We start from the raw sequence: 26,429 nt of genomic DNA on the forward strand, positions 1-26,429 counted from the left end.
TGAAAAAGACAGATGTGTAATGGATTTATAATTAACAAAATTTACAAAAAGGATGAGGTGGTCCTGGTGGAGTTGGCTTAGGGGAGCCTCCAGACAGCCTGTCTGACAGGCTGGGACCATGACTCCCCATCTGCTGGGTCCTGCTGGCCATGTGGCCCCGACGTCTGACGTCCAGTTTGACCTTAGAGGTGGAGCCTGGCAGCTTTGCGACCCGCGGGGAGGCCAGGTGAGGTCAGAAGGCATCGTACCGCTTTTTCTCCTCCTCCTATCTGGCAGACAGGCAGATGCTCAGTCCAGGAACCTGCCCTGGGGGCTGCAGGCACTCGACCCACCTTGGGAGCCACGCCCAGGGCATTCGCAGAGGGTGCTGGTGCTCTGGCAGGGGAGGCCACGGCCCCACGGCACGCAGTGGCCCAGTATGGCCTTGTAAGGCACATTTGGGAATCCTCAGGAGACGAGCACAGCGATGCTAGTGCCACAGGAGAGCTGGTGCTGGAAACCGGGCTGTACTGCTCAGGAGGAAGATGCTACCATCTACAGCAGGAGTGGGCCTGCTGTGCTCCATGCCTGGGCGCCTCTGCCACACCAGGGGGACATCCTGGGGGTCGCCTCATGACAGACACAAGCCATACACCTGCGCCTGGAAGCTCGGACGGTCAGAGGTCAGTGACCTTGTTCTCCAGTGCTGCCGCAACCTGCTGCAGGCGGAAGGCCAGCTGCATCTTCTGGGCGGCAGGGTCCTCCTCCAAGGCGTTGATGATCTGCAAGGGACACTGGTGAGACCTGAGGCACAGAAAGAGGCTGCCCGTGTACCTGCTGGGTCCCAGACGCACCTCATCATAGTACTTCTGTGTGTACTGGTAGAGCTGGTGCAGGGCCACCAGGGTGTTCAAGGAGTCCGTGTGTGCCTAGGGGACAACAGTGTCACCAGGATGGAAAAGCAGCAGCAGCAGCAGCGACACCATGGCTGCAGGAGGGTGGCACAGCCAGGGCCTCACCTCTGAGCTGCTCACCCTGCCAGCTCGCTTCACACAGAGCTCAGCTCCCTCGCCTGGCCTTGCGCCCCCAGCCCCACTTGCCCAGGCACCTTTCGGCACCTGCCCAGCCGGGCTCTGCTCACCCTCGAGATCTCGGCCAGGTGTGTGTTCATGTCCTGGTCGCTGACCTGCACCATCTGGCGGATCCCCTTGTAGTAACTGCAGGGAGGGAGAAAGGGGCTGAGGGAAGCCCCAGCCGGGCCTGGGAGTCCCCCTGGCATCCCAAGCCACCCCCAAGCCTCCTCCTCCTCTGGACTGCCGGGTTCAGCGTGGCCAGCTGTATGTGGCAGAGGGTAGTGGCACTCACTCCTCCACCATCTTCTTATAAGTAGAGATCTCCTTGGCATACAGCAGCTTGTTGCTGGGTGAGTCCTGTGGGGGACACAGCCTGTCATGCAGGGCCCCAGGGAGGGGGGCGGTGTGGCCCACCCTGAGCCCCGCAGCTCTTGTCGAGAAAACTACTTCCTACTGGGGAGAACTCCATTCCTCGGCCCACGTAAGGAGGGGGTTCCTGGGAGGCCCCTGGGCAGAAGTCTGGGGCCACCCCCACCTCCCTTTGAGCCTTGCAAGTCCACTGGGCAGGTGCTGAAAGGTGCATGCAGCTCACTCTGCAACACCCTGTCTTAGCCTCGACGCCCCACACTATCCTGTGAAGGTCCCCTCCCCTCCTGTCCTGCCCCAACCCTCAGCCCACCCTGGCTCTACTACAGCCCGGGCCCACGCACACGGCTTAGCTTGTGCTCCGTGCGTGTGCAGGCGTCCATGAAGGTCTGCGCAATGACGGACAGAGAGGCGTCGACTACCTCGTGCACATGCACGTCGAAGATGAAGTGCGGGTTCTTGAGGATGTTCACCCAGAAACGGAGCGGCAGGCTGCGGGTGCAAGGCAGGGAGTGAGGGGCCGTGCAGGCCAGGACGGGTGGGCGTGGGCACTGGCCTCAGGCTTTACCTGTTAGTCTTCCAGATATGGATGGTGTCTTCATCCCGGATGTCATGCCGCTCAGCCTGCTCATCCAGAAAGTCAAAGAAATACTTGACGGCGGGAGGCACCGCGTGTCCAGGCGCCAGCACGCTCTGGAAGAAGTTGTCTACGAACTGCTGCAGCGTGCCCTGAGGGAAAAAGATCCACATGACCCCTGGGCCACGACTCCTGGGCCATTCATGCCTCCCCCACCCATGGCCTGCATACCCACCTTGACCGACAGCAGCCTTGTCAGGTAGATCTCGGTGATGGCCTTGGTTCGCTCCTTCTCTTTCACACTACCCCGCTTGGACTTGCCCTCTTCTACCTCATCGGTTGGCCGCACCAAATGCCACACTCGGTTCTCCTCCTCTAGCAGGGCGTGGCCTGTGGGAGGGAGACCTGAAGGCCCTGCCAGGGACAATGCCCAAGGCAAGGGAAGACTGGAACCCGGCCCAGGAATCCCACGCTGGCCCAGCTCCCCAGAAGGTGGCAGCCGAGAGTGGACAAGGATCCTGTCAATTTGGAGGCTGGAAGGGACGATAGGCAGAAGGCAGGGACTCACGCTCCCCAGGTAGGTCCTGCTGGCTGTCCTCCGGCTGCTGGGAGACGCCCGCCTTGGACAGGATGAGGGTGGCTCCATCCCGGACCTGGGGACACGGACATGAGGCCAGGCCTGCCCTCCGGCATGGGTCCTGGCCCCACTGCCAGTGCACACTTACATTGTAATGCATCAGGGTGTTGATACGCTTCCACCGGCCATCCCGCTGAGAGGTCAGGTCCAGGTCAGACAGGATCTGAGCGGTGGACCCAGGACGCCACTCTGTGGAAGGCACAACCAGTTCGTGGGACCTCGGGACAGAGGCTAGGCACTGGGCTCCCCTTCAATGCCCATCTCTGCCTCTCCCCACATGTGGCCCCGTCCAGGCAGCCCTAAGCTCATATACCAAGGACCACGCTGTCGGGCTTGGGCCAACAGGAGCAGGGCTGCGTGCGGTACACCTGGTCAATGATCTTCTCCTTGACCTGAGAGATGGTGTCGCAGTTGAGGACCTTGACGGGGATGGCATCGAGTCCTTCATCCTGCACGATCACGCTCACTGTCTGCCAGAGAACACAGGGGAAGGGCTGCTGGGAGGGACCCCTGCTCTCCCCACTCCACTGCCCAGGCCCGGGCACCCAGACTGGCACCGAGGATGGCCCAGCCTTGTTTACCCCAAGCTCAGCAGGACGGGGTGCAGTTCTGGGGAAACATGCTCACAGGCACCATCACTGTCTTACACGCCCCGCAGCAGGTCAGGGCTCTCAGGGAGCACCTGGCTTCCAGTTAGGACATCAATAGTCACCTCTGCAGTGGAGTCTTTACCCACCAACACAATCCCAGCCTAGAGCTGCCTGACACAGTGGTGCAGGGAATACACCCTAACGCAGAGCCCAGGGCCTCGCGTGGCTGGCGCGTGCTCTTGCACTGCCACGTCCCTAGTCATCATAGACTTCTGGCCTCAGGTACTAAGGGGTGGAATTACAGGAGGGTGCTGCCAAGCCTGGCCCTCACCTCTGGTCATGATGCTGCTGGTCCTGAAAACTCCAGGTTACCCCATCGGACATCAGGAGAGCCCCAGCCCTTGGCACAGCTGCCAGCCCAGGACTCACCAGAGGCACATATTCCACATCATCTCCCAGCAGCCCTGTGTCGTTGAGGGTGTACTTGGCCTTCTTCTGCACGGCATCCACCGGCCCCTTTTCTACTTGATGTTTGATGGCCTTGAAGAGCTTGTATAGCGGCTCACCAGCGCTGTCCTGGGGCAATGCAAGGTGGCAGGCAGTGTGAGTGGGATGGGCAGGGCTGTCTGAGGGGCCAGGCGCTCCTGACAGCATGAATGGTGAGGCATGCACATGCAGGGACAGCCCCTCCTTTCCCCTCACCCTAGGGGAGCCCACCTTGAGGTACTGGTACAGGCAGATGGACATCCAGTTAGACAGCATCCTTTCCACCACTGTCTCAGACCTGGAAGCACAGAAAGCCTAAGGCCCCGCGGCCCTTCCAAGCACATGCGAGTCCTTGGTCCTCAACAGGACGCCCCATGGGGCTCCTTCCCGGCCCTTGTCAGGATACCCCACAGGGGCTACTCCCCAGTCCCTGTCGAGACGTCCCGGTCCCCATTGGGACACCCCATGGGGGCTACTGACTGGTCCCTGTCGGGATGCCCCATGGGGGCTATTCCCCGGTCCCCATCGGGACACCCCATGGGGGCTACTGACCAGTCCCTGTCGGGATGCCCCACGGGGGCTACTTCCCAGCCCTCCTCAGTACGCCCCATGGGTGCTACAAGGCCAGCAGGGACCTTGGGCTGGCGAGGAGTGGGCCTGGCTCCACATTCCCCTCCTGCCACACACACCTGCGCAGCATCAGTTTGGGGTTCTTGGCCACCACATACTGCTCCATGAGCTCCAGGAAGAGCGTGCGCATGATATCTGTGTAGTACTCCAGCTTTCCATGCAGCGCCACCGTCAGTAGGGACGCGAAGTAGACTTTGGCACGGGCCGAGAACTCCCGCTGGTTCTCCAGGGTGTGGATAAACTGTGGAAATGCCAGGTCACAACCCACTCTAGCACTTACACGCATGCACGCACACACCCCCGTCCCTTTGAGGGCCCTGTGAACCCCACCCACCCTGCCACCCCACTCACATTGATGAGGAAGGACTTGCTGTTGAGCAGATTAGAGAACTGGTAGAGCGCCTGTTCTACCACAGGCCGCCGTGACTCGGGGATGTCCAGCTTGCCGGTGATCATGACATCTTTATCGCCGTCCTTGGAGGGCAGGAAGAAGACGCGGTCGGTGTAGGTCTTGTAGTCCAGAGTGGGGATGCCCGCTTCGTGCACATCATTCGTCTGGTCCTCCATCTCGATCATCAGGTCTAGAGAAAGGGGGCCAGGAGACGGCTCAGTGGAATAAGCACTTCCCTGGCAAGCGCAAGGGCCTGAGTTCAATCCCTGGTTCCACCAAGAAAAATAAAAGAGGCATGAGGCCAGGGTGAGGCGCCCAGACCCGCACGGCACCCAGGAGGGCCCTGCACACACCTGTGAACTCCTTCTTGCAGCGGTCTCGCACACTCTCCTCCAGGCCCTCCAGCTGGGACTTGATCTTCTCATACTCACGCTCAGCCTGCTGGCTCTTTCTCCTACGGGGAGAGGAGAGGCTCTTGGGTCCCCCAAGGTGGGCACGAGGGTGCCCTGGCCCAGGAGGTGCTTGGAGCAGGCCTGCAGGGCGTGGGCAGTGAGGCCAAGGCAGAAGGTGGGGGGGAGGCTGCAGCTCTCAGGGGTGTGGCTCACCAGTAGCAGTAGACAGACACTGCGATGACAACCACCATGGGCACGATGACCAGCGGCAGGATGAGGCTGAGTGGCACGTCACTGACACGAGTGTCGTACTCCACACGGCCCAGCACCCACTCTCGTGACCCAAACTTCACCTGTGGAGGACAGAGCTCAGCGTGAGCAGCACGGCAAGACCGACCCGGGCCATGCTTCTGCACTGGACCTCACGCACAATGAACTCAGGCAGGTTGTGTGTCGTGTCCCGCTTCTGCCGCCGCTTGGGTGGGGGCTGCACCTCGGGGGGCTCACAGTACAGGTCAGTCTCTGTGAGCGTCTTCATGATGCAGCGCTCAGCACCCACAAAGGCCTCTGCCTCCTGCAGCGTCATGGCCTTGTTCAGGTTGGTGCCCTGGGGAAGCCAGGGGCAGAGGTCGGACCATCGGGTCAGAGGGCCTCCCAATCCCACAGCCCCGGCCGTGGCCACCCACAGCCTTCCGCACCTGCGCGTGGATGAGCTTGTTGACCTGCTTCTTCACGCCACCTGTGAAGTTCTCAAAGGTGGGGTCTGCCACATACTCGAAGGCGCTCGCCTCGGTCCTGAGCAGGACGTGGTGCCCATCCATCTTTATCAGTGCCGTGAGGTTGTAGGCCTCGGGCTCCTCCGGGACAGCCGGGGACAGGAACACAACCTTGCTGTCGTTGTGGAACATGTACTCAGTGCCTGTGAGCTGCAAGACAGATCAAGGCCATCAGCTGCACAGTGCAGACCTTGCAGACCTTACCCCTCTTCGTTTGTCTTTGGGGCCATGATATCCCAGCCCTGTCCGGACCAACCGTGGTGGCCTGCAGGGGTCCAGCCTCCCTCCGCCGCCGCCAGGACTGCAAGGGCTCAGCAATGACCACCATGGCGAACTTCTGGATGAGACTGAAGCCTTGGCCGGTGACGCTGATGCTCCGGCCACCACTGGGGAGGGCATGGTGGCTTGGGTTAGGGTCACACTCAAGGCAGGCCAAGTAAGTGCCCACCCAGCTCAGGGCATACACCCTGCCCGCCAGCTCTAATCACTGCCCATGAGCAAGGAAGCAGCAGAGTGGGTGGCATGCTCAAGGGATGGTGCATTTGGATCTGGAGGTTTCCTTCAGCAGTCCACCACCGTGCTCTCAGCAGGGCCAGCAGAGGGTGCCAGAGAGGCGCTGAGCATGCAGTGGGGTCCAAGGGGGCATACCTGACAAAGCTCCGCTGGGGCTCAAAGGTCCGCAGCACTGGGTTCTCGCGGTAGGCAAAGGAGATGCCAGAGCTGGGCACTGGGGAGCCCCCGTATGAGATCTCTAGAGCCACCTCGCCCAGAGCCGGCTGGGGGCCTGTTACACACTGCAGTTGCTCCCCGAACTCAGTCCTGTGGAGGGAGGTACTGGTCATCAACCTCAGCAGTCAGATTCAGGCTCAAGGTGGGAGTTCCTCCACCCCCAGGGCCAGGCTAGGCAGGCTAGGCGACACCCACACTTGACAAGGAACACCGTTGAGGGTCACCCGTACGTCCTCCTTGGAGCCAGTGTCCAGGTGGGTACCACTGATGGTCAGCGTGGTGCCACCTGCCTGGGGCCCCTGCTTTGGCTCCACAAGGAGAGGCTCAGGCTGCTGAAAGAGTGACAGTGTGCTAGGGTCAGCAGAGGGCAGCCTCAGGCTCAGCCCACATTTGGGCTGCATCTGAGTATGAAGGTAGCCAGGTAGAGGCCTGAGTGCACCCCCAGGGTCCAGAGCAAGGCCAGCCTCACATAGGTCCTCTAGCCTGGAATGCAGCCAGGCCTGGGCAAGCACTTACCTGGTAGGTGAACTGCACGCTGGGTGGTGAATAGCCAAGCTTCCCACTGACTTCTACCTCGATGCCCCCAGTGAGGGCTTCCTGTGCAGCCTCGATCACACACACGATGCTGGAGGGGACAGCACCCATAGGTCTGCTGTGAGGGCACCCATGCCACGCTGCATCCCTCTGTCCCCTGGGCCTCTCCCCCCCACCCAGGCCCCAGGCCGGGGCAGCCTCCTCACCGGGTGGACACAGAGTACTGTTTTGGTTCAAAAGTGCAGTTCTGACCAGCCACAGTGATGGTCTTGACGTCACTCGCTCTGATGCCCAAATTGGACCCAAGGATGGTGACGCGGATGCCCCCACCTAGAGGGCCAGTCTCCGGCTGGATCTGAAATTGGTAGCTCCCAGTGACCTGGCGGCTCAGCTGGGTGGGGATGTGGGACGGGCATGGCCAAGCGGCAGGGGTCTTACCCTGGTGATGACTGGCGGCGGGCACTCGGAGGTAGCGTTGCTGCACAGGGTCTCGTACACACACCTGCTCTGCCCAGGGCACCACACACACCTGTAGTTAGGGTCGGCCGCCAGGCACAGGGAACAGTCGCTGCGGCCAAAGGAGCAGTTGTAGAGGGTCACTGTGGAGAAGACACAGTGGTCAACAGCCGCCCAAGGCTGCCTTGGCCCTGCTCCCCAACCTGTCTCATCCCAATGTCCGGCCCACCCCACCCCACCCCACCTTGCAGCCTGCTGTCAATATTCTTTCGGTAAGACTTGATGTACAGGTGTAGAGGCAACGTCTCACTGGTATCATGGGACAGCTGTAGGACAAGACACAAGGACACACTGCAGGTCCTTCCCCTACCCAAGGGTTATGGAGTTAGTCACCAGGGTAACCACCCTATGCCCACATCCTCCACATGGTCCCTCCAGCGACACTGCGCCAGGGTCAGCAAGGGCCAGTGGATGGCCACAGTGTGAGTGCCAGAGATGCCACAGACACAAAGGAGCTGCATGTGCCTCTGCAGTGGCGGGCATGAGGTCCTCTGGTGACAGGGAGACACACAGAGATGCATCAAGGTCCCAGGCTCTGCCACAGAGCTCCCTCCCAGAGGACTCTAGAAGTCACAACCACCCCAACCCCTGCTGCTAGGGTCCAGGCCTGGACTGCCTGCCTGGAGCTGTACCTTTGGCGTCCGAAAGGAGAAGGTGCCTGGTTCTTGCATGGTCACTGGTACTTCAAATTTGAGCAGGTCGCTGCCCACATGCAGGGAGGAGACCTGTGGACAGCCCAGCCAGATGCTCAGCTGCCTGGTGGTCCCCAAAGACTCACTGTCCCAGCCTCCCATGCTCCTGGAGCTAGCGCCACCTGGGTCCGCAGAGCCACTCAAGTCCCAGCTGTGTCTGCAGCAGCCTCAGCAAATCCCCGAGTGGGTGTTCCCAGGGCCCCTGCAACATCTGCGCCACACCTGCACCTATTCCCGGCCCACCTGCAAACACTTACTTCGTGTGTGTGCCCAGGCCCTGTCCCCCAATGCACCCTGCCTCTAAGTGAGAAAGAGCAGGGGTGCACCAGGTGGTGGCATGGAGTGACCCTAGCAAGCCCCCCAGCCATTCCCCATAACTGTCACCACACCCCACCTTCACTGTGTCCAGGTTCTTGCCCTTGAAGGTCACATCAGTCTCGTGGTTCATGGGGATGACCAGTGGGGTAGGGCTCAGGAACTGGGGACAGTTGTCCTCCTAGGGGGAGCAAGGACGAGGGCCATGTGCTGCTGGGCTGTAGCTAAGCAGCAGGGCTGGGGGGTGGGCACCCCTCTGGGCCTCACCATGTGGGCACGGATGATGTTGCCCTCGGGGTTGGGCGAGGCCTCCCGGCACTCGTGGTATAGCAGGTCCCACTGGCAGGTCCAGCGGTTGCTGGTACAAGAGATGCACCTGGGGAGGGGGTGGGGGGCATGAGGGGCATGAGGGGCATGAGGGGCACCTGGGGCAGGGCAGGGGCTCGGGGACTCACGGCAGGTTCTCCACCAAGCTCATGGCCTTCTGGCAGTCATAGAATGGGTACTGGTGGGAGGTGAGGAAGACATCATCACGTTCAAAGAGCAGCTGGATGCTCACTGCCACATGGTCTGCAGATGCAGTGGGGTGGTGTCAGGGGGCAGGAAAGGAGACCCGGGGAGGTCGGGCAGGGATGGCAGGGCCTGCAGAGGCTGAGCAGCCCAGGCGGCTCAGTGTCAGCTCCCAGGGCCAGGCTTGTCTTTCTCCTGGGCACCTGGCTACCTTTGCACCTCCCCCTGCACCACAGGGAGAACAGTGGCTCCTCGGAGTCTGGGCAGGAGGCCCTGTCAGGTCCCTGCCCACGTCACTAGGGGGACAAGGGTATGGCACCTGCCCTGACCCGCATTCAGGCTGTCCTTGGGGACAGCCCAGCTATGTCGGGCAGGAGGGGAGGGCAGGGAAGGGACAGAGGCCAGGAGCCCAGCCCCCAGGCACTGCACAAAGCAGGTTACCAAACAGGAGTCAGGCACAGCATTCAAGGACCCTGGGGTAGCACTGAGCAGAGACACCCACACCACCCTGAGATGCTGCCCACCTGTGGGCTTCGGGTTGGACCCCCTAGAGCCATAGGAACCCCAGAACCAGCCCACGAGTAGTGCCCAAGAGGTGGGCACCTACAGGGTGGAAGAAGTACCCTACGTGACCAAGGGGCCGTCTGCCCGGGGCCTCACCCTGGCCTGGCGGTGTGCTGGGGATACTACTTGGAGACATGCAGACGACAGCATCGCCATCCATACGGGCTACGTGCGACGGTGACTCGCCAAAAAGGCACAGCAGTGTGTCATTACTGGTCAGGGCTGGGAGGGGGCTGACAGTCAGCCGTACCTGAGAGAGTGGGGTGTGGTTGGCACCAGGACCCTCCAACTAGCCTTGCAGAGGGGGACCTCCCTCCACTCGAGTGTGGGTTCTTCCTGCCCATCTACAATGGCCTGGGTGCAGGCTGGGAGGACAGTGGGCCACCTCCCCACTCCACCCCCCAGCCAGCAGGAGTGCTAGGGAGCCCCCTTGGCCTTGTCATGTCCCCGCACCCTATCCTAACCCAACTGGGCCACACACATCTCCCTGGGTCCGCCGGCTCATGTTCTGAGGCTGTGTGTCTGTGACCTCCACACAGGACTTGTTCCGGCTCCACAGCCAATGGGCAGCCTCCTCAGCCCGTGGGCACTCGCTCCTCCTGGTGCACCTGCAAGGAGGGGGGCAGCCTCAGCCCTGGCAGCCCTCAAGCCCCAGGTGGGAACCTGGTCTCCCCAGGACAGGACAGTGTGCTCTGGGGACAAGGCCAAGGTGCTCACCGTCCCTCGACGACACACCAGCCACAATAGGGATCCTGGGAGTCCCGACACTGAGCGCAGGTTGGGTAGCTCAGACACTCCTGCACTGGGAGCCGGAACACCTGGAGTATTGGGGCCGTGAGAGAGCACCCTGGAGACAGAGTCACCTGGGCTTCTGCACCCCTCCTTCCCTGCCCCCCCCCCCCCAGAGCAAGGCAGGGCAGGACCCGAGGGAAGCAGCAGAAACCAGGGCAGCCAAGGGACAGGGCCTGTGGTGCTGGCTGGCTGCCCACCAGGCCCCTGCTCAGGTCCAGGCTGACCTTGTCCTGGGTCATGGCGTAGAGGCTGGACAGGTTTGCAGACAGCACCAGATCCTGCTTGATTCTCCTGTTGAGCTCCACAGGAATGGAGCCGTACTCTGTGGACGTGCCATCTGGGGTGAGGTACACCTGTGGCGTGAGGGCAGCTATGTGGGGCGGGGCCTGGCACACAGGCAGTTTCGGGAACCTCCCTGCCTCAGCGTGGGACCTCACCTTAAGGATCCGGCCATCAGAGGTGCCCAGGAAAGCCACCGTATGACCATGCTCAGCGGTGACTGTCACAGCTGTCAGATTCAGGCCTCCACGCCGCAGCACGGCAGTGGCTTTCAGGCCATCACGGCTGCCCAGCGGGTAGGGCAGGTGCTCTGAGCCACAGAGGAAGTTTTTACTGGCACCCTACAGACCAGGATGTTAGCAGTGGGCACTGATGCCCTTACTTCTCCAGTCCCTGCCTTTGGGCACAAAGCCCCACACATCCCTGAGACCAAAGGCCACAGAGCTGGCACCCGCCCACAGCTCCCTGATGCATGTGCCAGTACCCAGCATTCGCCCCTCGGGCCCACAGCATCACAAACAGCAAACACCACACCTAGGTACAGATGCACAAGAGACATACCGACAAGTGTCCGCCACACTGGATGTCGCCATGGAAGGGCTTGTAGAAGATGTCCCGGCCTGTGTCTCGGGTGCCTGTGTAGCAGGCGCTACGGGTCGACTCCATCTTGGTATGGACCTCCTCCAGTGGGAACAGGCAAAGACCAGCCCCAGGTCCCCTGCCACTCCGGCTGTCCCTGCTGAACACAGCGTAGAGCACCCTGCCAGCACCTGGGGAGGCCACGGAGGCTGCCAGGCAGGCACCAAAGGGAGAGCCCTCAGGGTCGCTGTGGTCTCCAGGCTCCAGGCACTGCAGGTCCATCTCTACGTAGGAATAGTAGGAAGGGTCATTCTTGCACATGCGTGCCAGCAAGGTGCGGTTCTGGGCTGGGTGTTTGTCTTGCTGGTTAAAGAGGAAGAAGACATAACGGCCATCCTCGAATGCTGCCACGAACTGCTGTGTGTTGGTGGACAGGTAGCCAGCCTTGAAGGTGGTATGGTCAGAGTAAGCCTCGAAGGCTTCCCTGCCCTCAGCCCGGTCCAGCAGGCGGGTGCTCACGATGATGCCGTTGTCGTGTGGCCCATTGCCCTTGCCCACAAATAGCACTCGCTCTCCCTCCGGGTGCGTGGAGCTCACCAGCCCCACGGTGGCCACACTCTCGTCATTGCTGGCCACAAAGGACTTCTCGCCACTGCCGTCCTCATAGAAGAGGAGCACAGAGATGTTGCCGAGGGACCTCAGGGCACAGATACCCTTGAAAAGGCTGCCGCACTCCACCAGGCGCTTCCCAGGCGGGTCGAGCAGCAGCAGCTGGTTGACATTGTCGGTGTTTACTGCCTCATGGCACTGGCTGGGCTCGATGGGGGGCGTGCACTTCTTGTTGTCCAGTGCAGGGCCAGTGATGGCCTGCTGCTGGAGGCGCAGGTCAGCACTCAGCTGGTACAGGGCATTCACAGCCCCCACATACACCACCCCTGAAGTCTCATCCACCACCAAGTGATTCAGCTCCGTCTCGCTGCTGAACACATCTTGCCTGCGGGGCCGAAGGCTTCCTCCCAGGCCCACCAGGCCCAGGAAGGTCAGGGCCCAGAGCCGCAGCACCATGGCGCTTAGTACCCTGTGGGGAGACAGAGGATCAGCAGCGCCCAGCCCGGAGGACTCACCGTGGGTGCCCCCAGACCCTGCTACCTAAGCCAGAGCAGGTCCCAAGGAACAGGAACACCAGGGCTCAGCCCCTCTCGCCGTACACCCACTTGCCTCACTGGAGATCTCAAAGGAAGTCCACTTTCCAGCCTTTCTCTACAAGCTGTGATCTAACCCACGGCGGGGATCAAGCCTCCGCTACTGCCATGTCAGGATTTCCCTAGCCTCGAGGTAGCTGCAGACTGGTCCCTAGGTGACAGAGAATGCCTCCCAGAACCCTCAGAAGTATTCAATCCTGCTCCTGGACCCAGAGAAACTACAGCTCAGGGGGCATGCCTAGCACCACACAGGCCAGGCTGGCAGACGGACTATAGCTGGTGACCTGTTGGTACAGCCTGAGGGATGCCCCCACCCCAGAGCACTGCTTTGGGTAGGGCAGGAGAGACATAACCCTCGGGGGCTTCACAGATAACCAACCCCAAACCCACCAAGTCTCAGAGGGGGACCCTGAGACTGGAGTGGGTTGGGCAGGGACCAGGCCAGAATAATTCCCATCTGTGCCCCTGGGCTCACTGTGCAAGACAAGACCCAGGGCCTCACCTGCATGGTCGGGGGTGTGGTAGACGGGGAGAAAGTCAGCGCTGCTGAGTGGGGCCCAAAGCTCCCTGGGGAGCAGGTGAAGCCCCAGGAGCAATCCTTGAGCTCAGGGCACTGGCATCTTAGGCAAACTTGGCAGCGAAGGGCAGGGTTGGTCTACTGCTAGCGCCAGGCCTGCTGGCACCCAGTCTCTCCATACGCTTGTGGCCCCTGCTCCCGGACGCACTGTGACTTTCCAAATATGCCTGTGCCTTTGTGGCTGGGGCCCCCACATCCAACCTGCCCTGACCACAGTGCCCGAGAGGGGCTAGGCCCCAATGGTGGTTCCCTCCCCTGAGCCTCTGGAGGGCTCCTGCTTCCTGCAGGGCCACCTGAGACCACCCCTCCCATGCTGTCCTTCCCTAGGAAAACAGTTCTTGTTTTATTATCCATTAAAAGGTCTTTTTTTTTCAGAACCGGGGATTGAACTCAGGCCCTTGCGCTTGCCAGGGAAGCGCTTATTCTGCTGAGCCATCTCCCCGGCCCCCCATTAAAAGGTCTTAGAAAAAAAGAAACCATAATAGCTAGATGTGGTGGAACACACCTGGAATTCCAGCACTCTGGGAGGCTGAGGCAGAAGGATCATAAATTCAAGCCCAGCCTGGGCAACTCAGTAACTTAGTGAGACCCTGTCTCAACATAAAAAGGAAAAAGGGGAGAGGGGTGAGGATGTAGGTCAGTGTTAAATAAAAAAAATCAGAATCAAACATCAGGAATGACTTTCACGTCTCATACCCATCCTCGGGCCAGTGGCTGCTGCTGTAGGTGCCTACTGGCAGCTGACTGTCACTTAGCCATCGGCTGCCACTGTGTGGGTGGTGGTACGGGCCCCGAATGGGATGGGTCCGGACTTTCTGCTTTAAACTCATAGCCATCCTGAGAAGGAATCACTATTATAGGTCCATTTCTCAGGTGAAGAAACCTCAGTTTTGTCTGAGGCACAGACAAAAACTTGCTAATCAAGGCTGCCTGAGGGCTGGTGAGATGGCTCAGTGGTCTAAAGCACCTACTTAGAACAAGTTCAGCAAAGCACAGGACCACGGTTCAATCCCCCAGCACCACATGCCCCGCCCCCTGGTGGGCTGAGCTGGGCGCGCACGCGCGCACACACACACACACACACACACACACACACACACACAAATAAATAAAAAAGGCTGCCTGAATGGGGTGGGCGGGTCTAGGGTGCCAACCTGTCTGTGACCACACTCCCTCTTCGGTCACTCTTTGCTCTACCCACCTCCTCCAGGAAATAGAAGCCCGCTTTGTTGCTGGCTAAGGCAGGTGCTGCCTGGGCATGAGCTCGGGGAGAAGTGGAGCTGGCTTTTTCTCCAGCTCCAACTCCTGCGCAGTGCCCTCCACGCCTGTGCGCAGGGCCCAGCCGCCTCTCCAGGTCTACCCTGCATTTGTGCTGACCGCCGCCAGCCGCCGCCTGCTCCCCCTCCTGGGAATGGAACTGAGTGATAGCAAGCAGCTGACAAAAGTCCGCCCGCCCGCCAGCACAGCAGAGCTCTGGGCTTGGCTGGCCTCCTCAGAAGGGGGCTCCCGCTGTCTAGTTGGGTGGCCTGGGCTTGGGACCTGCCCAGCCCAGGTTTCCACCAGCAGGGCAGCAGGACGGCATCCAAGGCAACAGGACCTGGGGCCTCTACCTGCTTGGAGGTGGTGGCAGGGAGGGTGGGCAAGTGACCCCAGCCCCACACCAAGATAGACAACCAGGCCAGAAGGTAGTGGCTTCCCCGGAGGCAGTAAGACCCAGCAGCCCTGGGGCCCGCGCCCCAGGAGAAGGGGCAGATGGAGCTGTTTTCCTGTCACTCCAGACTCTGCTCAGAGCCAGCGTAACTCCAGGCAGCATGTCCTGCCCCAGCAGTGCCCTCAGTCCCTCAGCCCATGCCCCTGGCTGACCCTCCCCACTGCTCACCCAAGCGCCCAGCTCCTGCTTGGCTCCCTGCTTGCTCCGGCTCTGCCTCACTGCTCTGCCTCACTCCGCCGCCAAGCGCCGAGGAATGAATGGAATGTTCTGGCCAGCGGGGGAGGAGCCAGCGGGGGCGGAGCCAGCGGGGGCGGCATGGCTGGGGGCGCAGCTCCTGTACACACACTCCCTGAGCCTCCTCCACACAACCCTCCTATGGGGTCCCTAACGCCATGAGGCTGGGACTTGAACCTGGAGCTAGCCGGGACGTCTTTGGCAACCCATGCAGAAAAGCTCCTGCCCTAAGCCAGGGCCCTGGCCACCTCCCTCGCCACCAACACCTGACCTACAGGGCCAGGGGAGGGTGACAAAGGTGACTTGCTCCCTTCTGACTAATGTGCACTTGACAGAGAGCCCCAGGGCCAGCACACCAGAGGTGCTCAACAAACACCGCCTAAGAAGAAGGAAGTCAGGAAAAAAAAACTAGATCCACTAGCTGACAGTCACAGGTGGGCTCTGCCCTCTATCCTGACAAGGCCTATCCTGAAGCCCAGGCCTTCAGGGGTGATGGGAGGGACAGGGTCCCCTCTGCAGGTGGCAGCCCTCCTTTGCTTCAGAGACAAACAAAGCCACAGGTGACCTCCAGGCTGGGCCAGGGAGCAAAGGGCGCCCATCTGATGGCTAGGAGCCCAGCAGCCAGGCTGGAGGGTGGTGGAGAGGCGCCAGGCCCAGCCAGCTAACCTTCCTGCCTGGTGTTCCTGGAATGAAGGCGGTAGTAGGCTTCCTGTTTTGGCCTTAGCAGGGACCCTCTCAAGATGATGGGCTGGTGGGGATTTCCGTGGGACCCAGCAGCCCTCTTCCTGGCCAATCTGGAGGCTCATTTCCCAGAAGCACACAAACCCAGACTTCTGCCAGTGTAGACAGCAGCCGATGGTGCCCTGCCCTCCTGCCTCCCACCCAGCATTCCCAGCTCCAGTGTCACGGAACCCAGTGCCCAGCACCCAGCCCATCTGTGCAAGACCTACCTCAGACATGGGGGACAAGAGTTCAGCACCCCACCTCATCTGCACATCCGTCCAGGCCACAGGACCCAGACAGAGCCTCCAGCATACCACAACAGCAGCTTGCAGCACCCCACGCCACTCACCACGGCTTCAGGGTCCCGATCAGTCTCTGCTCCAGGCTGGCATCGAAGTTCTCTAGGAGGGAAAGAAACCGCATCACACCCGCGGGCTGCTGACCCCCATCTGCAGCCTGGCTCCCCGGACACAACTGCCTCCCCCGCCCCACCTCCAGACCTCGAGCCTTGCCCTAAAGCAGGCACATTCACTTGGCCTTTCCGGAAAGGATCCCTGGCACTCTCCTCACTCTGCTACTCAGGGACAGCTTCTTTTTGTTATAAGTTGACTGTTTGGTTTGCTTTCTTAAGGTAGGGCCACGTTATCACTCGGATTGGAACAACTGCTTTCCGAAACACATGCATACCCACGACCCCGATTCAGTTTATGAACAGTGTAACCTTGGGCAAGTCACTTAACTTTTTTGCGTCTCATTTCCCCTCCTGTGAAATGCTGATAGGAATGGGGATGTACTCCCAGGGACTTGTGAGGACTAAATGAACTACTGCAAAGCCCCAGAGTGATACACTGTAGCACTGGGACGCCTCTTGGATCCTTTCACTCTTCTTGTATCCTTACTTGGGGAACCTTCCATTTCTGTCCACTGGGCCTCCCGGGCCAGGCGTGCTGGCAATCCTGTGTCTCACCAGAAAAGACCTGGAAAACTGCAGGGTGACCCACAGAGCTGTCGGGGAGGCTACGGTGTGGGGAGCCCTGTCAGCTCTGTGTACACTCCCCCAGCATGGCAGGACCCAGGCTGCACCCACAGTGAGTCCAAGGAGACCAGCAGGCACTTTTGCAGTCTCTTCAGCTCCTCCATGAGCAGAAAAGAGTTAACCCAGCCAAGGGGCTGCAAGCAAGGGAGAGGGTGTCCTTTGGCCCTGACACTCAACACAGCCTTTGTAAAAGGAGCTCTCAGGCTGTTCCTCTCAAATTCAGTAGCCAAACCACAGGGCAGCATCAATTCTGTGGAGAAGCAGCCCTGTGAGAAAAGAGACCCGCCTGGCCTCTAGGCTGTCACTAACAGAGGCAGTGGCTCAGGACCCAGTGTGTGCACATGGCCCCAGTCCTTCACAGCTGTGAGGAAACAGCCCTCGCTGAGCCCACACCCCTGCTAACATGCATCTGTGACCAGGCAGGGCCCACCACCCACACTCTCCTGAGGCAGGCATGGCCAGCCGCCTGCCAAGCCTGCCCCTGGTGCTTGTGGGGGAGAGGCCAGGGCTTGTTCCTCCTCCCTTCACAAAACTAGGACCTCTCCTGCCCTTCCAGTTCGTCCTGCCCTCCTGCCCAGAGAACCAGGCTCCACTTCCTGCCCTCAGAGGGTCCCTCCCTCCCCCACATGAGGTTGGCATGAGGTGGCTGCAGTCCCACAATGCACTGCTCAGCTAGGGCCAGCCTCTGCAGCCCCACTGTCAGGTTCAAACCCCAACTGCGCCATTTCCTAGCCTGTATACAATAGCCTTGCCTATTCACAAAGTTGCTCTGGTTCCGTTTGTCCATCTGTAGCTTGCAGGTAGTAAGAGCCCCTGGTAAAGGGGGCTAGAAACTCCTACCCATTCTTCAGAGCCCCAGATGGCTTCCTGACAAGTCCTGCAGAACCATTCATCTCTATGACCACTGTCACGAGCCTGCTGTAGGCAAGGTCTGGACAGAGGGATGGGCTGGAGGAGTTGAAAACATATGGTCTGGTCCAGTCTGTACCTGCTCCCAGACTTCCAACTTAACAGCGAGTGTCTCCTCCCTGGTCTGAACTCCCTGAACAGTGTGGGGAACCAGAAGAGCGCTCCCCGAAAAGGGTCCCTACAGCACATGGACCCAGCGTGGGTCCAGAGGGCACCTCTCACAGGGCTCTAGGATAGAGCTGGGGTGTCTTTCCCTGCATCTTCAAGCAAACACACATAGGGTGATTTCTTACTGCATAGATTAAACCCTAGCAGAGCAGTCAGGGTTACTCCACCCAGACCAGCAGACTGTGGACAGAAGGAGGGCCCAGTGGGGGTCCACGCACAGCAGAAGGAAAAACAGGACAGTTTCTGCTGTGGTCAGGCCCAGCCGGCATAGCTACTGCCCTCTCCCTAAGTGATGGTGGGGGTAGCACCACGTGGCCTGTTCAGGGTAGGCGACTGGGGACACAGGGCCTGCCTGGGGCCTCAAGGGGGCGCTCTGCCAGGCAGGCTGGGTGCCACCACCCTAGAGTAGGTTTTACCAGCAGAGGTCCAAGTGGCCCTGGAGCAGCCTGCCCTTCCCCCCTACAGCTGTCAGCCAGGAGGCGGGGCCCCAGCCCCAGACGGGAACATGCAAATCTGCAATTAGCGAGAGCGTTAAACAAATCAGGAGAAACAAAACAGCCAGGGCGCAGGCAAATCTGAGCCTCCCCTGTTTTCAAAACAAGCCCGAGGGAGGGGCTGTAGCGTCTGCACAGAGCCTAGTCACCACTGCCACTGGGCAGGGGACACCGGTCATGGACAGACAAGGCAGGGAACACAGCCTGAGGGAGGATGGAAAGCAGAACTGCTCGAGGGCCCAGCCTCATCTCTTTCCAGACAGACCAGGCAGCAGACAGCCCTCCCCCTCCCCCAGCACCCCAAAGTACCACAGGTGCACACCTGGAGGGAACACATGGACCCCAGCTCCGGGTGCCAGCTCATCAAGACAGCAGACAAGTGGGAGTCTGACCCTGGGTAACAATGACAACAGCGGCCGGTCAGGTACACAAGGGAGCCTTCCCCAGGGACTCTCACCTGGTGCCAGGCACCGTGAGTGAGCCCAGGACCTGCCATTACCTAGAGCCAGGGCAGCTCCGCCCCACCAGGGTCAGTCCAGCCGCCAGCCAACCACGCACTGCCCTGCCCCCGCCCCACCACCTAGGATCCCAGATCCCTGCTGGAGTGCCACCCACTTCCAGGAGAACCGAGCTCTTCCGGAGCAACCTGACCAAGGAGCAGGGGTGTGGCTAAGGGATGCACCCAGCCCTGCTGGGGCTTGCATCAGCAGCTCCCACAGGACTTGGAGAGGTCCCACCAGGTAGAAAGTGCAGCTACCCCTTCCCCAACAGACCTGGCTCTGCAGGGGACCCCTAGGTCAACCTCTCTCAAAGTCTGGGCTGTGGGTCTTACATGAGTCACCCCTGCTCCTGGATGTCCCCCAGCCCCAGCTTGTAATCTTCTGACTGCCCCACCCCCACCGCTACACCACCTCTGACACTTGAGGCCACCAGGATCCAGAGTCTCTTCATCTAACCCAGGTCCTCAGATGCCCACAGCTCAAGGGTGCCTGTCCTGCCCTTCCTTCTGTGTCAATGGCAGCCTCTGTCTATGTGGGTGCCCTTACTGATTGTGTGGCCCTTGTCCCCGGGCCAGACCCCATCCTATACACCCAGACCAGAGGTCCTCCAGGCCTGAGGACAGAAGGTGGGGCTCTCAGAGCCCACCAGGCCTGCAGAACCACTACTCTCCCCATGATCACCGCTCCCAAGCTGCCAGGCCACACCGCTCCGCCTGGATGTGGCTGCACCCCTCAGCTACCCAGTGCTGTCCCAATGCACACAGCAAACCTCCAGAAGCAGCTCTGCAGTGTGTCACACTTCATGACCTGCCCACCCCTGGAGCACCCTCAAACATTCCAGTTGAGGAAGCGTGCAAATGGGTCCTGCTGCTGCTGACAGGGACACTGGGGTCAGACACAAGCAGGACCAAGCGTTCAGACAACTGCTGGCTACAGAGGACTCCCAGTGGGGCCTGAGGGCCCCTCGCCTGCCCATCTCTGAGCAGTCTCTGGTGTTTGTCCCCCTCTACTGATCCCCCAGAGTGCAGGGGCTCTGCCCAGAGGCCCTGCACTGACTGGATGCTGCTGCAGGGGCAGCTGAGTCGGACAGAGGCTGCAGCTGGCCCAGACTCAACCCACCCAAAGCCTCCTCCAGGACTTGGTGAGCAGGAGGGGCTTGGCTGGGGTGGGCACGGGGGTGGAGGAGCCTCGGCCCCAGCCAGTGAGGAGCCAGTAAGGTCTGTAATCTCCTCGTCAGCCTGTCAGAGCCTCAGCGGTCACCCCGGCCCTGCCTCCACCATCCCAGCGGAACCCTACAATTAACTCAGGGCGCGTTGCCAAGCTTGGGTGCCAGCCACCACACACGTGACCACACATGTGCAGGCACACATGTCTGCAAAAAGGACAGGGAGCGCTGCCAGCGGGCGCTTGTCGAAGAGGCTGTCTTCAGGACACATAGCTGCAGATGGGTCCGAATCAAGTCAGCTCAGGTTGCTCAGAGGGAAGCAGAGGCAGGCAGGGCCACTGACCTCAAAGGGCAAGGGGTAAGCAGAGGTAGGTAGGCAGGCTGATGGGGGAATGGGATGCCCCTAAGTCTCTTGTCCGGGCTGAGCCAAGAGCCAGTGGGCACACAGTGCTAGGCAGGTCTAGAGGACAGAGAGGCTGAGTTTCCCCATGAGGAAATGGCCAGCGTGGAGAGGGAATATGGGAGCAGGCAGGTGCCTGGTCTCTCCATGGTGTACCCACGAGGAAGCCCAGCTATTCCTCCACCCAGGTCCTGCTCAGTTCATCAAGGAGCTTGGACAAGAGGGTCCTGGCCAGGGATATGGGGTATCCGGGCCTGGCAGAGGAGGGGCTGCACCAGGGAGCAGGCTGGGTCTCCTCCCTTTTCTCTCCATCATCCTAACACCATTTTCTGTCCCTCCAGGTCCTCAGCTCAGCCCCCCAAGTCAAAGGCCAGGCTGGAGCCACGCCTTCCTTCCACCCCCCAACTTGCCCAACTCAACTCAAAATAGCTTCTCTACTAGCTGGGCCGGAAAGGATGGCCCCAGGGTCAGATGGGTGAGGCTGGGGAAGAAAGTGGCCCATGCAGGCTTTCTCTTCTCTTCTGTCCCAGGCAGCTGCCACTTCCTAGGCAGAGGGCACAGCACTGGACTCAGCATGTCCCTCACCCTCACTGGCCTCCATGGCAGCCTCCCAACTATGCAAACATGGAGGGATTGCATGACAGAGTCCCCGTGGCCCACTGGTCCTTGAACCTCTCCTAGCCCCATACTCCGTCAAGTTTCCATGCTCCACCATCATGCCAAATGTGACCACCTCCGCCAGCAGAACCATGCTTGTGCTGTGCTGGCCTTAGGTCCCAGCACTGGCCTGGACTCAAGTGGCCCAAGGAGGCATGTGCCAATCACAGAACAGCCTCTGCCACCCCCACAGCCTGCAGCGCACCCTGTTGTGGCCTCTAGGACCCACACAGTCCAGTCCCATGCAGGTGGCAGGCTGGCCCAGGGCTGAAGCCTAGAAAAGGCGGCCTGGGAAGAGACCTTGTAGGCAGCCAGAATCCTTCCAGCTCAGGGAGAAGCCCCTGGGGACTGTGTTGACACAGGTGACCTCCCAAAAGGCAGGCATCAGGGTTTTTCCTTTCTCTTGCTGAGGGCAACCTCCGCCCAGGTGATGTCTTGTACCTAGATCTAAATGGGAAGTGTCCCAGGCGCGGCAGCAAGTCTGCTGGTCTAAGGGCAGGGTGGGGCAGCACAGAACCATATTTCAAGGCCTCCCCTCCTGGGCTCTAGGCCCTGTGCCAGGAGGCAGCTAGAACCAGAATGGGGAAATGCTGTTTTCAGAAGTCCAGAGAGATCTCAGGGGGCTGAGGAAAAGAGGATGTGGGCCCCAAGGCCAGCCCGGCACTCCCCACTCCCTGAGTCCAGTCCTGACTGAGCACCCAGCCCATGGAAGCCCCAGTCCCCAAGGGACCCCAGGGAAGGCCAAGACCCTCCTGGGAAGATAGAGGTGGGCCAGACTCAGGGCTGTGTGTGTGTGAGGGTCTAGACCACAGAAGTCTGACCAGAGAGTAACAAAGGACAGGAAAAGACCCCTCCCCAGCTCCAGCGTGGGCCCTGAACAGGGACACCGTCACAGAAGGGCGGACAGACCTGAAGCAGCCTGCTCCACCATTCCTGGCTTTCTGGACTCTCTGGGGGCAGAGTCCAGGCGATGTCACACACAGCAAAATAACCATGATCCCAGGAGGGAGGGCACAGGGGCCCAGCCCAGCCCTGCAAATGCTGAGAATAGGTAAAGCCAAGAGGGCTGAGGGGAGCCCAGGGCAAACAGGTAGAGGAGGGAGGACAGAGTTCTCACACCCTAGGGTGGGGAGTGGCAGCCTGTGCCAGGGGAGGTGCAACCTAGGAGGGGAAAAGAGCAGGAGAACCATCCACACTTGATCTGGAAAAACTTCTCAGAGGTCTGCTGGGCCCCCAGCCCCCACTCTCCAGAACCCCAGGGCCCCCACCCAATTAAGGGCACAGACTTTCCCTTCCCATCCCATAATTAGTCAGACCCAGCCCTGCCCCACCTTCAGCCACACCCTTAACACAAATAGCCATTACCCCCACCTCCTGCCAGTCCTCACCCTATCAGACCACCTACTCCTGCAAACCCAAATCTACTTCCCAGAAGAGAAATCCTGGCTGGGGTTTGAGTTCTGATCAACCCACCTCTTTCTCCCAGATCCAAGGCCAGAAGAATAGCTTCCACACTGCACACAGCCAAGGCAGGAGGCCTAATGTGGAGTAAGGGACTGGGGAGCAACAGAAGTGAGCACTACCCACTGGCCCGAGGGAAGCCCTCCAAGGTCTCGCCCAGAAGGGAAGGTGCCAGATGCCCCCTCACCAGAGCTCCCCACCCCTGCCCACTGTGGCAGAAGGACCAAAGGCACTAGCCCCCAGGATGTGGGTACCAGGCAAGGAACAGGACATGGTGATGTTCCCAGAATGGCTTAAGGGGGTGCCATATGGGCCCCTCCGCAGGTTGCCAGCCCACCCGAGTGCCTTCCAATCCTATCTCTTCCACTCTGCTGGCCTGGGCCAGGGCCAAGCCCCTGGGCTCGCTGCATTTGGCCTCAGCTGAGGCTCTACCTCCCCAGCACTGTTTCCATGCTGGCAGCTGAGCAGCCACGGACCCAGGCAGCATTCAGATGGCACCTCCCTGGGGCCTCCTCTGGCCCCAGTCTCTACACAGGGTAAGGTATGCTTGGGCAAGTCCTGTGCACGGCTGGTCAGAGTCGTCAGGGAGCAGAGGTTCAGCTCCCAGAGACCCAAGAATAACCCCAATGAGCTGACCCACCCCTTTGCCTGGGGCTAGAGACTGTCCCTGGTGCGTCCCTGAGCCTGGGCCCTAGAGCCAAGGGTGGACATGAGGGGACCTCAGTCTTGGTTCACAGCACATGGTGCCTCCTTGGCTTCTTTCAGAGACACCAAGGCCATACCAGGCTGCCTTGGGGCCCTCCCCAACCCAAAGGTGACACATCTCCCGCCCCCTCTGCTGCCAACCGGTCTGAGCAGCACGGGAGGTGTGGAGCTGCCCAGACTTGTCTGTCCCTCCCTCCTGGGGCTCTCAACCCACGGCCCGGAAGTGGATCCCTCTCCCACGGCCGCAGGCGCCCCTCTCCTCCCCTTTCGGGTGGCTGGACACGGCTGGATAATCCAAAATAATTCCTTCTTGGCAGGCGGCCGGCGGGGGGGAGGGGGGGCTCGCATTCCAAACCCTTGTTTTTCTCAGTGACTTCCCTCTGTTCCTGGTGAAGGAACCCCTGGCCAGATCGCCCCTGGCTAGGTCTCCGCTGCCCCCATGACGGCTTGGCAAGGGAAGGGGTCCTGGACCTGTTTGCTCTCCCCTCTAGATTTCTGCGCAGCCTGCTAGTAGCTGCCACACCACAGCAAACACCCCATGCAAACCCTGCCTTCCCAGGTTCCCTGCTCAGACCAGGACAGGGCAGCGTCTGGGCACAGGGCCGGCTGAGCACCCCACAGGAGTGCATCCCTGATGCCCCACGGTGTGTGTGCGAGGCAGGCCGGGGGTGCGAGGCAGCCGGGCCCTAAAGACCTCAGGACTGAAGCTTAAGTTAAAGATCAAGCGCAGGCCCAGGGAGCCTACGGCCCAGAAGTTTCCAGGCTTTGGGGCCTGGATTTACCCCCAGCCTTGACCTCCACACCACCATGGTGACCAGACAGACACCGTGCTTCCCTTTCCTAGAGGCTGCAAAGAATTCAGTGACGTGGCAGACAGCGCCAGGGGTCTGAGCTCAGAGACCCCCAAAGGGAGAGACAGGACTTCGCGAATCAGCCCAAAGCTTGACCAGAGGTGGCTGAGGGGCCTCATTGTGAGGGCTCAGCAAAGCCGCGGGGAGGGAAGGACCAGCAGGTGGGCAACGCGATCGCGAAGTTCAAGACTGGCAGGGTCCCAGGCGTCCGCACACACAGCCACAGCCGCACATACAGCAGCGGGAGCTGGGCCGTCCAGGGGCGAGGTGCAGGTCCTCTGCGCCCCGGCTCTCCACACCCGGTACTAGGACTGCGCGGCCCGGCGAGGCCCCTGGAAACACCCGGCTCGGGCGGCTGCGCGCTGGCCCAGAGACGACGCCCCCGCTGGAGGCTGGCCCGGAGCTCGCGAGCCGGCAGGGCCGCTGGGGTCCGGGCCCCCAGGGTCTCCGACCCCCAGCCCCCTAGGCCTCGCCCTGCGCCGGGCGCGCGCGGATGCAGGGACGGGGGCAGCTCGGACCCTGCGCCGCCCTTAGCCCCCGCCCCAGCCCCGACCCCCGCGGTACCTGCACGTCAGCCGCCGAGGCTCGATGGCGCCCGGGCCGCGATCGGCGCTGCGCTTCGGCCCGCGCGGCTGCCATGGAGACGGGCCTTTGTGTGGCCGAGGAGGGGCCGGAGCGCGCGGGAGCCGTCGGCCCCGCCCCCGCCAGGAGGAGGAAGGCGGGAGCGCGGGGGAGGGGGGAACAGGACTGTGGGGGAGGGGGAAGGAGGGCGGGGGGGGGGAGGGCGCGGGCTGTGCACCGCACCCCGTTTTCGCCCGCGCCCCGCTCATCTAGGCTCCCCGAGGCCACCGGCTTGCTCCAAGATGCCTGGAGTTTGTACCCGACAGCACCCTCCGGGCCCCACTGCTGTCTCCAGCCCTGCAAGTCTGGGCACTACCCAAAGTGGAACTCCCCCCCACTAGGGTCTCTTCCAGGGGTGTCAGCCCTTGCCGCTCTTCCAGGAGCTCCCGGGGAAGGGGGAGTGCCCTCGGTTAGTGTGTAACCTTGAGACTCTCAGTAGAATTCAGTGAGACAGGACCTTGCCAAAGGCCCCACTTCTGGCCTCCCAGTCCCCCACGTCTGGGCCCAGACTTAGAAGACTTGGGCATACCCCTGTGTTCCTCGTGGACCCTTCTGTGGCAGGACAGGGTGGGAACCCACTTCCCAGAGCCTCTGACCTCCCGGTCCTTCTTCCACGCTATCTTGGGGACAACCCCACACATACGCAAACTGCTAAGGCCCTGGGCAAGCAGGCCAGCGCACCGCAGGGCAACCTGCCCTCCCACCCCCGCAGCAGTCAGGCCTGTTCCAGCCCCTGCTTACCACTGTCACCACAGCCCAGGCCACATCTTTGCCAAAGCCCCATCATGCAGGACACAAAATTACCAAAGTTCAACTGGGCTGCAAGCTATTTATTAAAAAATGTTAAAAGACAATCATTTTGTCACAAAAGGATACTTTAATAACAAAGATGTGAGGGACCATGATCTCACTGAGGGTACTCTGAAATACACTGGTGAAGAACTGTCCCTCCCCATCCATCCTGGGGTAGCCCCACCACATAGCCTGGCCTAGTCTGTGGGCCCCTAGGCCTCACTGAACACAACAGCCCCTCCCTCTCATGAACCACCTGTTTCTGTGGCCTTGCCACTCTGCAGTCCTTTAGCCCTTCCTCCCTGCACTGTGTGCCCCTGGCCTTCCAGTGGGCAGCACCAAGACCCTGTCTGAAACAGGCTGAGCTACTTTCCTTTTGGCCTGATCCCAAGGCCCAGGAGGGGCCCAGGCTCAGCTCTACCCAGTGGCCAGGACCCCACAGCACTCCCACTCCTATTCTTACGTGCCTCAGCCTGGACTATGTCCTGGGTGGGTCCCCAGGTGTCCTCCTGATGAACCCTCTCCACAGTGGTCTCAATGAGCTCTGACCCCCCCCCCCAGAATCTAGGGACCCAGGAGATCGGGTTGGATGCCCCTGGGGTAATGGTGGCTATCAAGAAAGGCAGCCCTCAGGCATGGTGAAACATGTAGTACAAGGACATTTGGGGTTGTCCCCACCACAAGGTGGGGTCACAATCCTGTCCCTGGAATTGGAGTCAGATCCAGTACTGCCATCTTGGTGTGTACACCATGGCATGGTTCTGCCGAGGGCCCTGGCAGCAGAGCCTCTTTGCCCATCTTGTCACCCAGGAAGCT

General features: G+C 60.8%; 1 protein-coding gene across 3 annotated transcripts; it reads right to left on the reverse strand.

Moving 5' to 3' along the window:
• Positions 1 to 24,854, reverse strand: Plxnb2 (plexin B2). Of its 3 annotated transcripts, XM_023702586.1 has the most exons (38): positions 24,765 to 24,854; positions 16,204 to 16,255; positions 15,066 to 15,231; positions 11,390 to 12,485; positions 10,987 to 11,169; positions 10,774 to 10,902; positions 10,475 to 10,575; positions 10,239 to 10,365; positions 9,854 to 10,007; positions 9,139 to 9,253; positions 8,951 to 9,059; positions 8,763 to 8,864; positions 8,309 to 8,401; positions 7,861 to 7,942; positions 7,599 to 7,759; positions 7,367 to 7,515; positions 7,143 to 7,251; positions 6,822 to 6,958; positions 6,546 to 6,716; positions 6,154 to 6,283; positions 5,820 to 6,047; positions 5,552 to 5,728; positions 5,335 to 5,474; positions 5,083 to 5,183; positions 4,690 to 4,919; positions 4,398 to 4,579; positions 3,940 to 4,006; positions 3,652 to 3,798; positions 2,946 to 3,102; positions 2,721 to 2,821; positions 2,564 to 2,648; positions 2,231 to 2,385; positions 1,987 to 2,147; positions 1,763 to 1,910; positions 1,345 to 1,409; positions 1,121 to 1,196; positions 834 to 908; positions 569 to 761 (listed from the first exon to the last, which is right to left on the reverse strand). In XM_023702586.1, the coding sequence occupies exons 4-38, from the start codon at positions 12,470 to 12,472 to the stop codon at positions 657 to 659; spliced, it is 5,535 nt and encodes a 1,844-aa protein (XP_023558354.1). In that variant the 5' UTR covers positions 12,473 to 12,485; positions 15,066 to 15,231; positions 16,204 to 16,255; positions 24,765 to 24,854; the 3' UTR covers positions 569 to 656. The 3 variants fall into 3 exon arrangements, with proteins under 3 accessions (XP_023558353.1, XP_023558354.1, XP_004642476.1); XM_023702585.1 differs by lacking the exon at positions 15,066 to 15,231 and having other exon boundaries at positions 1 to 761; positions 16,204 to 16,253; positions 24,765 to 24,850; XM_004642419.2 differs by lacking the exons at positions 15,066 to 15,231; positions 16,204 to 16,255; positions 24,765 to 24,854 and adding an exon at positions 13,692 to 13,726.
• Positions 24,855 to 26,429: the final 1,575 nt, after the last annotated feature.

The sequence above is a fragment of the Octodon degus genome, unplaced genomic scaffold, assembly GCF_000260255.1.
Source record: "Octodon degus isolate 3935 unplaced genomic scaffold, OctDeg1.0 scaffold00153, whole genome shotgun sequence".
NCBI lineage: Eukaryota > Metazoa > Chordata > Mammalia > Rodentia > Octodontidae > Octodon > Octodon degus.

Coding starts and splice junctions, on each gene's coding strand:
- Plxnb2 (XM_023702585.1), bottom strand. CDS start 24,839: ATGGCAGCCGCGCGGGCCGAAGCGCAGCGCCGATCGCGGCCCGGGCGC. Junction 11,170..11,389: donor AGTGTGGCGGACACTTGTCG/GTATGTCTCTTG, acceptor CCTGGTCTGTAG/GGTGCCAGTAAAAACTTCCT. Junction 6,284..6,545: donor CCCCAGCGGAGCTTTGTCAG/GTATGCCCCCTT, acceptor TGCCCTCCCCAG/TGGTGGCCGGAGCATCAGCG.